Source organism: Musa acuminata, chromosome BXJ1-6, assembly GCF_036884655.1.
Source record: "Musa acuminata AAA Group cultivar baxijiao chromosome BXJ1-6, Cavendish_Baxijiao_AAA, whole genome shotgun sequence".
NCBI lineage: Eukaryota > Viridiplantae > Streptophyta > Magnoliopsida > Zingiberales > Musaceae > Musa > Musa acuminata.
Window position 1 is genome coordinate 8,166,357 of NC_088332.1, and position 13,679 is coordinate 8,180,035.

Consider the following 13,679-nt stretch of genomic DNA (forward strand, 5'->3'; position numbering starts at 1 on the left):
GCATGATGCTTGATGATTTTTTGTCATTATGGGAAGATTATTCTGTCATGCTACATTTTACATTTATTTGATGGACAGTCTCTCTTGCCTTGCCGGATACTGATGCATTATTAGTCACTGCACAGATTAGTTTGGTATGCCAATAACCATTGGTATAAATTGGAAAAAGAGAAGATGTAAAGGAACTTTTTTGGTTGTTTGTTTGGAATTTCTCAAAACCTAAGCATTCCTGTTTCTCTTATGCTCTATTGTGGCTGCATGCTTAACTTGCAACTTGTAAGTTCTAGGACCCTAATCACTACATGACAGTGTTCTTTTAGGTTTTTATGTTCTATGATTTCTCCTATAAAGTGTGTATATAGTTCTCTTTATTTTGTTGTTGAAGTTGGGCTTACACTATTTGTTTCTTGTTGCTTGGACTTGGTAAAATTTTTTTGTTTCCTCAATGGTCAATATGCATGCTAGGAAATTTTTATATTTTACTATAACAATCTTAATTTTGACACTCCAGGTGCAAGATCTTTTTATTGGTAAATCAGATATAAAATGCTTCATGCAATACTGCTGTCCATGGTTGCTTCCTCCATTGATATTAAATGGAGATAATGCTGGTCTTGACTGGGTATCGAAGGTAAACTATCCAAATGTTTCTATGTATAAGTTCTGGATGGTGTTGCCACAACAAAATTTTTTTTTTTTGTGTATCAATGAATTGTCATTGCTTCTAGTTTGGCTGACTGTGGCATTAACTCTGAATTGTTCATCTTTCTCTACCTGAAACAAGGGGTTTTAAAAACAATAGACATTTTCTTGTTCTTTCTGAAAATTTTATTGTTCAATGATATTCTTACTCTTATCAGAATTTAGGTTCTATCTTATCTGTTACAGGACTATCATATATTTGCTGTTACCACATCAGAACCTCATTTTTGTCCATGTTGGTAATTTATGCAACACTCACTGGTTCGTATGGTGGTTTATACTGCAACACATACTGGTTCCTGCTGTTATTAGTGAATTAATTCTACTGTTTATTCATTCGGCTGGAGCATAAGTAAACTGGGTCCATGTTATTGATTTTTGATGCAATCTATAACATTATTATTCTTGACCAATCCTACCAAGGTTTCTGAGCATTTTTCTCTTTTGTTATTAGTTTATATGCTTCATGCTGTTATCGTGAATCTTGCTGTTGCATGGTTGAAACCAGATCCACAATTCTGTATTCAGATGACCTGTTTGTACATCTTTAGCAAGTTGTAATCTTTAAAGAGACATCCCTAGTTTCTGCTTTTCGAAATTTAGGTAAGTTCCTTTTTTGTTTTTGTTCATCTTAATGCAGGTTTCTCTTCAGCCATTGTCTGTTCTTGTGCGGGAATACTTTGTGCCTATTTGTGCATTGTGCATTGCTGTTCATTGTAGTATGAGACCAAACAAGGAAATTGGTGGCATGGCCCTTAACAATTTAATCTTGCAATTTGCCAATATTTCTGAGCTTGAGCGAGATGAACTTATAAAGAAACACATGGTAAGTATTTTGATGCTGTCTGTTCTCATGGTACCAACGATATCTTTGTTCTGATGCAAGTGAATCTAGATTATGTACTTCTTTTAGTTACTTTCTCCAACACGTGATTGACTCTGCCACCATTGATCCCATTGTTGCAATCATGATTCGTGAACGATTATCACTTGATTGTTTTTTATCTTTAGATATTAATGAGAACATTTAAATTTTATCATATATAGTTTCTAGGCTTGTTTGATCAACGATTTGTGTGGTTAGAGTTAATCCATCTTTGCTTTTTTGATCTGGTTACTATTTGTTACTTTCAGTTAAATCTTATTTTCTGTGTTTTAAATATTATTCTGATGTAGTGAGATTTTAGTTGAATTAGGGATTATCTCAATTATGATGCAGTTTATTTCCTTAGTTGAAATAAAGTAGATTAAGTTGTTTTTAATTTTCTAGTTGATAGGGAGTACACTGTCAACTAATCATCATCCGATATGTAACCGTCACATGGTGTTTATGGTGAAAAGAGAAGACTAAGGTAGGCGGTTATGGGTTGCCCCCCTTTGTCGTCCACGTGGACGAGGTCAAAGGGAGGCGATCAGAGGCTGCCACCTTGTAGAATATTTTATGAAATATTTTGCCCTTCTATAACCAGGTTTAAAAGCTTGTTTTTAACATAATAAAATAGGGGTTTTCATCTTTTTTGACCACTCGCGTCAGCATTCATATACCTCAGGTTAATAACTTGAGCGTTGGTGAGATCTGGTCAGGAAGCCTCCCTTGACCTTGATTTTCATGCAGGTCTCGATGTCATGAGAGGAATGTTCTATGTGTTCTTATTCAGATAAATCTCTGGCCAGGGTCATTTGGATTGAGGGAGAAAAAGTTCTTCGGGAGAATCCGATTAGAGCAAGACTTGAGTAGAAACCGTATGAGTCTGACAGCATTATGCCCGGTATACGGTCTTTAGGGTATTAGATGGATGAGAGACTATAGATATACGGTAACTCAGGATAGACAGGTCCACTGGATTGGATTTCCCTATATCGTTTAGGGACTATGGCGTGGTAGCCTAGTACGTCCGCAGTCGATGAGTCGAGTGAATTCTTATAAAGAATAATTCATTGAGTTAGAAAGAGTTCTGACAGGTATGACTCACGACCAACTCGAGATTGGGCCTAGAGGGTCACACACGTATAGTAGGTGTTGTGACGAGTAGAGGTTCAGATACGAGATATTCGTTGGAACCCTTATCTTATAAGATATCAAATAAGGCCACGAATTATTGTGACGTAATGCACGTTGGGTCGAGGGATTTGCAAATCAAGGATGGAGTACCTGGTCCGCGAGTGATCCAGTAGTTGTGTGGTCACCGAAGAACCTTCGAGTTCATGGGAACTGAGTCCCCTGAGGAGGGGGATGTCGGAACTTCCTCCGCCCTCGGGCTGTCCAAGGATAGAGCATCAACCTCCTTGACCGTCCGACAGCCATGAGATCAGGAGGAGCTTGTGGGAGAAAGGAAAGATATCCCGACCTACGAAAGCAGAAGAGCATGATGCTGGAAGATCGAGGTGTTGCAAAGTTGAGGCGTCGGGATTATGAGGAACCCAGGAATCGACTCGCCTTGTAGAGAACCCGGGACCTATCCCTCCAAGGTATCTATCCTATTAGAACAACTCTCATTGTATCCTTCCTACTGGAAGTTTCGGAGACCACCATCCCCTTGGATTACTTCGCCTTGTTGAACAAACTATGCATTGTTCTGCACCCGCAAATGCACTTGCTAGATTGGAACTCTTCGCCAATATGACTCTTGCTACACCCCTCAAGGCCTAACAACATGTTGAACTCACTACACACTTCAGCCTCCTACGGAAGTATCCTTCTCATGCTGAAGAGAAAGTTTCAATGCAGCATGGTGCCAAGTTTTGGTCGCCTTGGGATGGCCATGAACATTCCATCGTCTGCATACAAGCCCTTGCATGAATACCGAATTCTTCGAGTTAGCAATTCCCTTCACCTTTGTGAGCTTTTGCACAACTCTTTCGATCGCTGAACAACCCATTCCACCTTGCATGGTCTCATCCTTTACCAAGCGCATCGCTTGCCTCAAGCACCATCAAGTATGGTTGCCACGTCGAGCCATAGCTCGAACTCAACCATCCCAACTTTTGTGCGCTATGTATTCTTCCCAGCTTGCTTGTCCTCATGGTTGCCTCTTGCGCGAAGGGTTGGCCATTCCTCTGAATGCCAATCTCGGACGCCCGCTCCTCTGAGCGACTCCTTTTCCCTACATCTCCATGCCCGTTTCCCCAAACGGTCATGCGTGTTGGCTGCCTTCAATGCAGCCCCGCTAGGACCCCCACGTTTGCATGTCAAGTATTTCCATATGTGATTGTCCCACTCTGATACTATATATCATGCACTTAGCTGGTTTTGCCTAAGTCGTGTGGCACCATTGCATGTCCGTCCGCAAAGGTCAACCTCTCTTAAACCTCTTATGGTTCCTTAGGACCTACAAAAGAGAAAACGAGTTAGAGAAAGCATCTCACTCGGGATCCACAACCAATCATTTCAATAAACACTTCATAGCCAATGCAAATTACAAACAGACTTCACAAGCTCTGAACGGTTGGACAACAAAGGGTCCAAAATGGTCCACTACAGACCGAAATCCCCACAAGTGCCCACATTATACAACCTTTGTTTGCAAGCCTAAGGCGACCACCAAAACCAAAGAAAATGGGGCTACTAAGCCTACTATCAACCCTTTACGTGTTGTGCAAAGCATAAACAAAATCGAAAGACACGGATATACATTAGCATTACATCAAACACCCCGTTTAGAGTTTTGACCATGACAACGTGGACAAGAGGCTAAGGGGAGGCTGTTGGAGGCGGTTAGAGGCTACCTTCCTGCAAAATATTTTATGGAATATTCTACCCCTTTACGACGATATATAAAGGCTTGTCTTCAAGATATTGAAATGTGGGTTTTTACCTTCTTTGAGTGCTCGCAGCACTCATATACCTTGGGTTACTAACTTAGGCGTCGGAGGGACCGGGTCGTGTAATCTCTCCTGACCTTAATCTTCGTGCAGACGACATCTCGGGAGCTCAATGTTTTCACCTTGGAGGCACCTTGGACAACCCCGTGCATACGGGCCCGGACCACGTTGGGTTGGTTAGGACATCAACAACTTCTTCCCTTAACACTTGTGATATTGGAACTGAAATGCACAGTAACAGTTTGAGGATTATAAGTTATTTTTATAGACTTGTTTCATTGGTGCATTATTCTTAGTGTTAGTTTACTTTACAAATATTTTTCCTAGTGTTCTCCGTTGGAGGTCCTTTTCAACTGGAATTGGGGAAAGCATACTTTGTGGTATCACCTAATTTTTATTTAGAATATATGATGTGCCTGATGTAAATACTTTTATCATAAAAGGTCATTTTGATGTTAGGTCATAAGATGGCCTACATCAAACCCAATGAGAGCTGGCTGGTTTAGTGCATTCTAGTTGATTTGAAAGCACCAGAAGAAGAAAAAGGACTTCAAAATCTACTGATTTTTGTCGGTTAAGTTGATTGCATTGCATTACATATTGTACTACATTGCATACATATTATATTACATTGCATTACATATCATATCACTACAAATGCTGGTCTATGCAGTGTACATTCAATCAAAAGATGTCTTTTCACCCCAGGAATTTCTTATTCCAAGAGTTTAGAAAAAAAGTTAATTCAAATTTATTTGATCAAGTTTATGTACCTTTTTTTTCTTTTTTCAGGTGTCAATTGTCAGCTTCCTTTTGTCACTTTCATCCTGCTCAGTTGATCCAGAATTGCCATTCTTTACAAAGGATACTGTGGTTCTTGCAGTGCAAACAGTTGTTGATGGTTTTCTGGAGATGTATAATTATTTAGGCTTTTCCTTTTGTTTACTCTTCCTTCATTTGTCTACTTCATAAGGCTTGTTATTTTAATTTCCCTTTGTCATTTTCAGGGATGATCATCCCATTACTGTTGGTATTATTGACAAAATTAACATTTTCCGTGCCGATAGAATTTTCATGGTAATTTTATTTTGACATATGCTTTTGTGTTTTTTCTGAAGTATGATATAATTTGTTTTTCTTTTATGCAGTTTTTATTGGAGATGCATTACAAGATAAGTGCTGCTGTTCATTCTCGGCATATTTGTCATCGATTAACTGCAGTTGAGGTCCTTACTCATATCATAGGGCCTAGGGTTACTAATCCTAGCAGTTCCTAGTAAGTATTTTAATTTCCAATCTTCAACATCTAAGTGCCTCTTGCGTTTGATTTTTATCCTTCTGTTATTTTATGTTCTAATAGAGTGAAATTTTCAGTGCCTAATAATGTTTGCATGTTGACTAAGAATATAGTACCTCAAATTTTATTGGTATCATGATTTTTTTAATATTTCAGTGTTTTTCTTTCGGTTAACTTTTGGTTTTTTTTTTTGTACCAATGTTGAATCAGTTTCCTCTGTAATATGTTTTTTAATTTATTTAAATGCGTTCATGTCCTTTTTGGTTTTTAATGTTATTGTCCAGATTGAGGAAGATAGGATTCAAAATCTGTAGAAAAATCTTTTTGATATAGCTACATGTTGCATCTTGTTGCATTTGTTAATGTGATGACATGCTTTGGATATGTTTTACTCCCTGTTATGTGCAACATTTTCTACAATTTGTATTTCATTGGTCAATCCTATGGACTTGCTTGGAATCGGGGATGTTCTGGGTTTTGCACATTGGTTTCAACTCAATGCATGATCCTTTTGTACTTATTTTCAGTCGTGAGACATATGAATGTTAATACATCATCATGACAATGATATATAAGGCAAGGTTTAAAATCTTGGTTTACTGCCAATATCAGTTGATGTTGGATCAAGAACCAACATTTAGTATTGGGATGTGGTTCTTGGATGACTTGATTTTATCCAATTTGTGGATAATCCGTGGCTCATTCTGTTGATTTTTGGCAGATCTTATGATATCATAGAGAAGCCTAGCACTAAGATATTCTGTATGGTGTACGCTGGTTCTAACTGCCTCACTAAAATTTTGATGATATCTGATTGCTTGGTAAGTTATAACTCATTCAAGTAGGTCCGTCTCGAGGTCATTTTAAAGTGTACACTGGTTCTGCTCAAAACTTTATATCTGCCATGTTCGTGGAATATGTAATTATCCATGAAATTTCACTTGTATTTCAATACTCTATCTATATCTAGTGTCATAATATACTATACAATTTTTGCAAACCCAATTTTTACATGGGAAAATTAGTTGTTGTTAATTTTTACAATTCCGAGGAGTTTAACAGTTGGTTTTGAGCCGGTTAGATATTCTTTGTTATTGTTCGTAATTTCCTACCTATTAGGATAGTACCTTTTGTTTTTAGCATATCCAATCTACATGTTGGCTCTGAAATTTGTGCATGAAATGCAAAATGGAAAATGAATAGAGGTACATATTGTCCCTGGAAAAAGACATGCTTATTGTTCTTTAGGAGAAAAGGTTAGATCTAGGGTCAGTTGTGAAGCCTCAAGCTTTGACTAAGGTGTGTTTGGTTTCATTGCTTGTGTTTGGACTTATACACTTGTTATTTTCTGGAGTTGTATCATTGTCTGCTATGACTTTTGGAGATGATCAATTTTTAGCCTTTTTTTTCAGCTATATTGTCAATATTGTTGGGCAGTTAATTGGAAGTCAACCCCTGCAAGAACAGTGTTGTGTTATCCTTTCCACGTTACTGAAGGCATTTAAAGCTAAACCAACCAAAGATGTGTACAATGTGCTTGGTGAAGAGCTTCAGGTGGTTATTTTCTTTAGATTTCTCTTTTAATAATGCCCTCTTAGCACTTTAATTGTGCCTTCTTAGCATTTTCATTTTTTTTTCTTGCAGTTTTTGGTTTCAAAATTGGTAGCCTGTTGCATTCCTTCTGAATCTCAGAATGTAAAAGCAGTTCCTCCTCCACCAGCTGTGATATCTTTACTTCATGAGCTGACTGTTGATGCTGACCCATTACTTCTAGGCTACATCAGAGTATGTAAATTAATTTTATTATTTTCCGCATGAATTTTGTATTTATTGCTCTTGTCAGATCAATGTCTAATTTTATATGGTTCCTGAGAAATTATTATGTACTCATTTGGAAACGACCTTGTAAATGTCATTGCTTTGTAGGAGTTGGAACCATTCCCTGAGGTTGATTGCTTGAAGAAAATACGGCTGTTTCATAATGACCTCTGCAAGACATATTCTGCAAGGGATCATTTTTTGAAGGCAATTATTTTCCTTTATTATTCTTGTTCCATCTTTTAATTGTCATATTGGCTTACTCTATATGATCTATATGTTTTTCTAGTTTGCAAAGAGAGCTTATTACCTTCCAAAGGGCCTACTTTTATGGAGGTACAGACTTTCACTACTGATAAACTGTTTCTGTGTCCTTCTATTCTAGTTTAAATTGTATCTAAATTTATAAGTTTTGTGATATGTTGCTTTAGTCTCCGAAACCTGCATAAAAGGTTGCTCGCTGGTGAAATTATTGAGAAAAGGCCAAATGATATGGAAAAATTATGTGAGAGAACCTGCTGGAATGATAATCCAGATGTTGTCAGTGCTGTTTGGGTGCTTGTTGACTTGTGTAGCTCAAATGAGGCAAGCACTATGAGTGGACTGCTTGCTGATTTCATTTCTCGGGTTAGTGATGATTTATACCTTTCACGCTTAAGGTTCTCCGAAGTCATCTGTGTCTTTAATGTATTTTCTGTTAAGTTTTTCTTTTATCATTTAATTTTGGATGCAGGCTGGAATAGGTGATCCTTGCCGTGTTGTTTTCCATTTGCCAAATGGTTCAAGTCAAAATCATACTTTTCTGTCATCAAACCTTGTTTGCCTGAAGGCAAATAGGTCATATTCCAATATGGAGGACTCAGATGAGTTTTTGGTTTATCTTTTGAGATTGTTGAAGAAATTTCTAGCAGATGATTCTGTCGAGACTGTGGACATAACTTCACGAACATTGAGGGTAAGCTTGTGAAGTTTTCATAAGTAATTTCTGACATTGATGTGTCCAATAATCTTTTTGTTATGTTGCTTTGGCATGCTTGATTTTTGCTGTAATTTGCATCAATTTTAGAGCTTATTTTGCTTTATGGTATGCATAGCGAATTTGAATATTGATCTAGTAACATGTCAGACTGGTACAGTATTGCTTTACCTGATAGTATACCAATTGGCACAGCTTGATATCATTGAATAAAATAATAAAAATTAATATAAACTGATATGTATTTACATTGAGCTATACATTCCTTTACTGTTACTTGGCCGGACTGAGAGATGCTAGTTGGCATGTACCAATCCAACGGATATATGATGCCTTGATGCAATGTTTCAAGTGCCTGTTGGATCAAAAGTATCAGTCAATATTTAGTGGTCTGACCAGGATTGATATTGGATCATATAGGTTAATATGGATTGATACAATATCTTTTTTTGTTCTTTTCTGGTGAACTAGAGTGTAACATGTTAGAGTGCTACACGGGATACTGGTACCATATTGTTCCCATTGAATGGTTAAACCATGTACAAATTCTTAGAATCCAGTCAACAAATTATGATCAGAATACTCTTAGAAACCTCAATTGTTCTTTGATAAATTATTGTGGAACAATGGCATTAATTTCACAGAGGTTTTGTAATTAAGCCAATCACTATAGTGTTCACTTGAGGAATTTTCACATCACTAAGCAACTTTTTTTAAAAAAAGGTATAACTAAAATTATAGTCAATGAGAGAAAAACAGAAAATTTTTTGCATGGAATTTTATCAATTGCTATGAACATGACGTAAGCCTTCAATTTTTAGTTAAGAAGCTTCTTGCATTTCATACCAACCTATTTTCTTTTCCATTGCATTTACTTTATACTTCAGTTGAAATTAAATCTCGTGTGACATCTGTTTGAGCAACTGTTGTCACCATGAGGTGATTATTCCTCTTCCACCGTGCTATAAGATATTGTCAGCTAAGTTTATATTTTTATCTGTGCAACCAGGGTATTCTTTCAACTGAAAAGGGCTACACTGCATTGTTATCTCTTGATCCTTATGAGAAGTCTCTAATTGCGGTAATTCTAGTTTTAACAACCCAAATATATTGGTCTACTTATAACTCTTTGATATCAATTTATTATTCTTAATACGTATTCATTTAATTGTTTGATCAAATTGGTATTCTTTATAATGCTTGCTTATGCCTTTCATTTTTCTTGTGCAGGTTCACTCTAAGGGTGTTAATCTCGAACTTGTAGAAAGGGTACTCTTAGATTTGGGAAAAAATTGTCATGGTAATTTGGGAGTTTTTTTTTTATTTGACTTGCCTCCTATTTATTCAGAAAATTGATTTTATAGAACCTTATTTGATGGAAAACTAAAATCACCTTTCACTAGTAGCGTGATAATTTCCCTTGATAATTTCTAACCTCCATACATCAATATGATATATTTGAATACTTCCATGGACTTATGATATTCATGGACTTTTTGTTTGAGAATGATACTGTATGCTGCTTTAAGTAATTGATAGCTTAATTTGATGTTGTTTATGAAACACATGTGCACAAATGCAATCATCGGACCTTTCTTATTTTAGCTATCATTTTTATAAAGGCAGTGGTTTCACTTGTAGCAATTATTTGCTAGTTTAATCAACATCCACTTGGCTTCTTCAGATCTTAGCAATGCAAACCATCAAGTAATATATCCTTGATGACTTCATGTCCCTATTTCTTCAAGAATTATATTGTCTCTATTTCTTAAAAAAAATGACTTTAATTTCATATCTTGGGTAGACCATATGATAAAGTTCACTGTCTAATTAAATACTTTGTTCTAAATCTAGATGTATTAAATGTGGTGTCATTTCAATAATTGATTAATGAGATCCTCATATAAATCATTCTTTTGGTCTGTTCAACAGAGATGGTTTCATTGGAAGATTCTTCTTTGTGGAGGACGGACAATAAAACTTACAAAATGTGGGTCTGCTCACTGGTGCACTCATTCATTCATCATTGTGATGATGTAATTTTAAGGTATGTATTTGTTGACTTCATTATTATAATCTTTTTAATGTTGTATGAAGTTCATTATCTAATTTTTACTGTTATTTAAAATTTTAATAAAATATCTTTTACTTGCAATTTGTAGATTGTGCCAAAATTTAGTGTTACTAAAAGATGAGATTGCCGAGCTTTTGTTTCCAAATGTCTTGGTGAACCTAGCGCGAAGTGTCCATTCAGATGTTCTACTTTGTGATATAATCTCAGCAAAGGTATGAAATTCTTTTTGTTGGGAAGTTTTCTTGATATGGGTATTCACAGTATACTTCTGTTTTGCAGGTTGAGGAGAACATCTTTTGTGAATCCAATGGATTGGTTAAGTCAATTCAAATTATGCTAGATGCATTAAATAAACTTCGATCTGTTTATGTTAGTGAAATAGCTGGTTCTCTGTCAACTCCAGTGAAGGTATGGATGCAATGATATATAAGAACTTTGTTAGGGCAAATGAAGTGATGTTCTCTAGATTTTTATTATATATAAGGTTTAAATTGGACCATTTTAAGAGGGGTATCCCTTGGCAATGACAAGGTTTCTCCATTGTGACTAGGGTAACCAATATCTGATGTATAGCTTGATTCCAGTATATACTGTTCATTTTTAATTTTTTAAATCATGTTAAATGATATTAGGAGGTGCAGGTCGGTATACTGTCAATTGTGATACCAATCAACTTGCAGTTTAATAGGTCACTGAAGCTGGTATTGGATCAGTACATTAATCATTATCAGTATTTGGTGCCCCTGTCAAGTCCTAATTTCTTATTGTATCAAAAATTTAAATCCTTATTGTTGTTCTTATCCACATTTATATATTTTGGGGGCCTGGATTAAGTGGAATTCCAACTACATGATTAAGAGATCTAATTGTTGCTTGCCTAAAGTAGTCCAACAACATGAACATTTTGAGTACCTACTGCTTGCCTAATGCAGTCCAACAAAATGCACATTAAAGCCAATATTTTCTATATGTTTTTGTACACATTCTAGGCTGATGCTACAATCTTTGGATAAATTAAAAGAAAAAAGTTTACAGATTGACTGGTTTTGCAATCGTTTTCTTTTTAATTTACACAGACATTCAGACATTTACTTGCTTAAATGGTTTTTTAGCTGTTAATGGTACAGTGTGTTTTTGGAATGCTCAGATTCTTGAACTCTAAGAAATTATAGGCAATTGTATGAACCAGAATATCTTAAAGGCGACTAAACTAATCAAGGTATGTAATACCGTACCGTACCGATATTTCGAGGTTGGCTTGGTATGGTACGGTACTGGCGTACCGAGCGGTACACCAGGGTGTACCGAGCAGTTTTATATGTTTTCTTTCTTATTGTAGCATTGTAGCACTGCTACAGTATAATACTGTAGCACTGTACCGATACTGAGCGGTTCGTGTACCGGTGTATCGTCGGACCGGTACATACCGCCCGTACTGGGCGATACCATTCGGTATTGCATACCATGAAACTAATATATACCTCTATCTTTTTTAATATAATTAAGATAAGAAGATAAACCAACTAAAGATTCTTATGATTTTACAGCATGGCAGACCCCCAAGTGGTGGAAAAACCCGTGGCACATCAGAAATATCAAAATATCGTTCTCCAAATGTTTCTTTGTCAATGTCTTCATGGAAAAAGGTGATCCATTTTTAGAAAAAAAATGCTTTTTGCTGACTCCCTTTTCCATATATTAAAGATTTAGTTGCATTTGTATTTGGTTTTTGGTTATGTAATATTTCTTCCACATGTATGCTTCGAATATCATTTATTAAATATATATTTTAGTTTAAAATAGACATATTATATTTCAACTCTTTAAATTCATTGTCTTGTTGAAATAATATGCTTTCGGTAGAAGGTAATAGAAGAAATTTTAGATCAATATAGCATCTAACTTTTAAGGTTTTCAACTTTGGATATTGGACTTGTGTTGGTCAATGTATTGACACACTTTGTTGGGATAGAGTGAGAGGGTGGGGAAAAAGGAAGAAGAAAAATAGGGGGGCGGGGGGTGGTGGGAGGGATGCACCGAAGATCAAGGGCAGCAGGGCAGTTGACAACATATAGAAGATGCTCGGAAGTCGCAAGCCCTAGTGCATAAAGCGATCGGGTGTTCTAAGAATTAGACTTTGGGAATTTGAAGTCGTGACATGCGAGATCTTACCAAGATCTTCAAGCATTTGGAAGGATCATATTGACTTCGAGAATTTGCTCTTTAACTATAGTTGAGGTTTAATGTGGATTATGCCTCATCTTTGACTTCCAATTTTATTTTATTGAGTTTTACAAATGAAAAGTATGAGAACCAAACATTGTGCTAATTACATGAGCATGTAACAAAGTAAACGATGCCTTTGAAAATAAAGGCCTACAAGTTTTTTATTCATATTTTCCTCAAGGTAGTTCAGTACTAAATTGATCAGTGTTGTAAAAGTAAAACACTTGTGTAATTGGTCTTAATGCAACATCAAGGGTGTTCATCGAGTGGTTTACATTTTCTTGATGGATAAGAAAATTGTTTAGTGAAATATCTAATTGTTTTTCTTGGGAAAATTGAAGTATTTGAAAAGATTGTAAACTTATTGAACTAAGATGTAAGGATTTTTTTTTTTGGGGTTTTGAACTTCAGTCTTCTATAGCTTCAAATCATCATTGGTTCGGTCAAATGCTGGCATCGATCGACTGACCAAGCACAAGTATTGAATTTTTTAGCTTGTAACTGGTACATATTTCATTCATATTTATTTTTTTGTTATCTTTAGGTTGATACACTGCCTAACGTATTGGTAACATGCCGGTCTGAAAGGTTACTAAAACCAATATCAAACCTGTATTTAAATGCTTGGTATTGCTCTACATCAAGGAACTGTCTTGTCCTTGTCCTGTACCAGCCCATACTGGGCAGTATAGGTCCTGTACCGGATGGTACAACTCTTGTACTAGGCATACTATCTTTACCCTGGTACACATGCAGCAGGTTGT

At 36.2% G+C, this 13,679-nt stretch overlaps 1 protein-coding gene across 5 annotated transcripts in view; it reads left to right on the forward strand.

Annotated features, from left to right (window-relative positions):
• Nucleotides 1–13,679, forward strand: part of LOC135676022 (serine/threonine-protein kinase ATM-like) — a 63,494-nt gene that overhangs the window by 27,833 nt on the left and 21,982 nt on the right. For all 5 annotated transcript variants that reach the window (XM_065186773.1, XM_065186774.1, XM_065186772.1 and 2 more), the window contains 17 exons: nt 512–631; nt 1,343–1,528; nt 5,317–5,438; nt 5,532–5,601; nt 5,673–5,800; nt 7,234–7,375; nt 7,466–7,606; nt 7,748–7,846; nt 7,929–7,975; nt 8,071–8,266; nt 8,373–8,594; nt 9,625–9,696; nt 9,846–9,915; nt 10,548–10,662; nt 10,778–10,901; nt 10,969–11,097; nt 12,237–12,335. In XM_065186773.1, the coding sequence (XP_065042845.1) occupies nt 512–631; nt 1,343–1,528; nt 5,317–5,438; nt 5,532–5,601; nt 5,673–5,800; nt 7,234–7,375; nt 7,466–7,606; nt 7,748–7,846; nt 7,929–7,975; nt 8,071–8,266; nt 8,373–8,594; nt 9,625–9,696; nt 9,846–9,915; nt 10,548–10,662; nt 10,778–10,901; nt 10,969–11,097; nt 12,237–12,335 (2,082 nt within the window). The remainder of the gene's footprint in view (nt 1–511; nt 632–1,342; nt 1,529–5,316; nt 5,439–5,531; nt 5,602–5,672; nt 5,801–7,233; nt 7,376–7,465; nt 7,607–7,747; nt 7,847–7,928; nt 7,976–8,070; nt 8,267–8,372; nt 8,595–9,624; nt 9,697–9,845; nt 9,916–10,547; nt 10,663–10,777; nt 10,902–10,968; nt 11,098–12,236; nt 12,336–13,679) is intronic.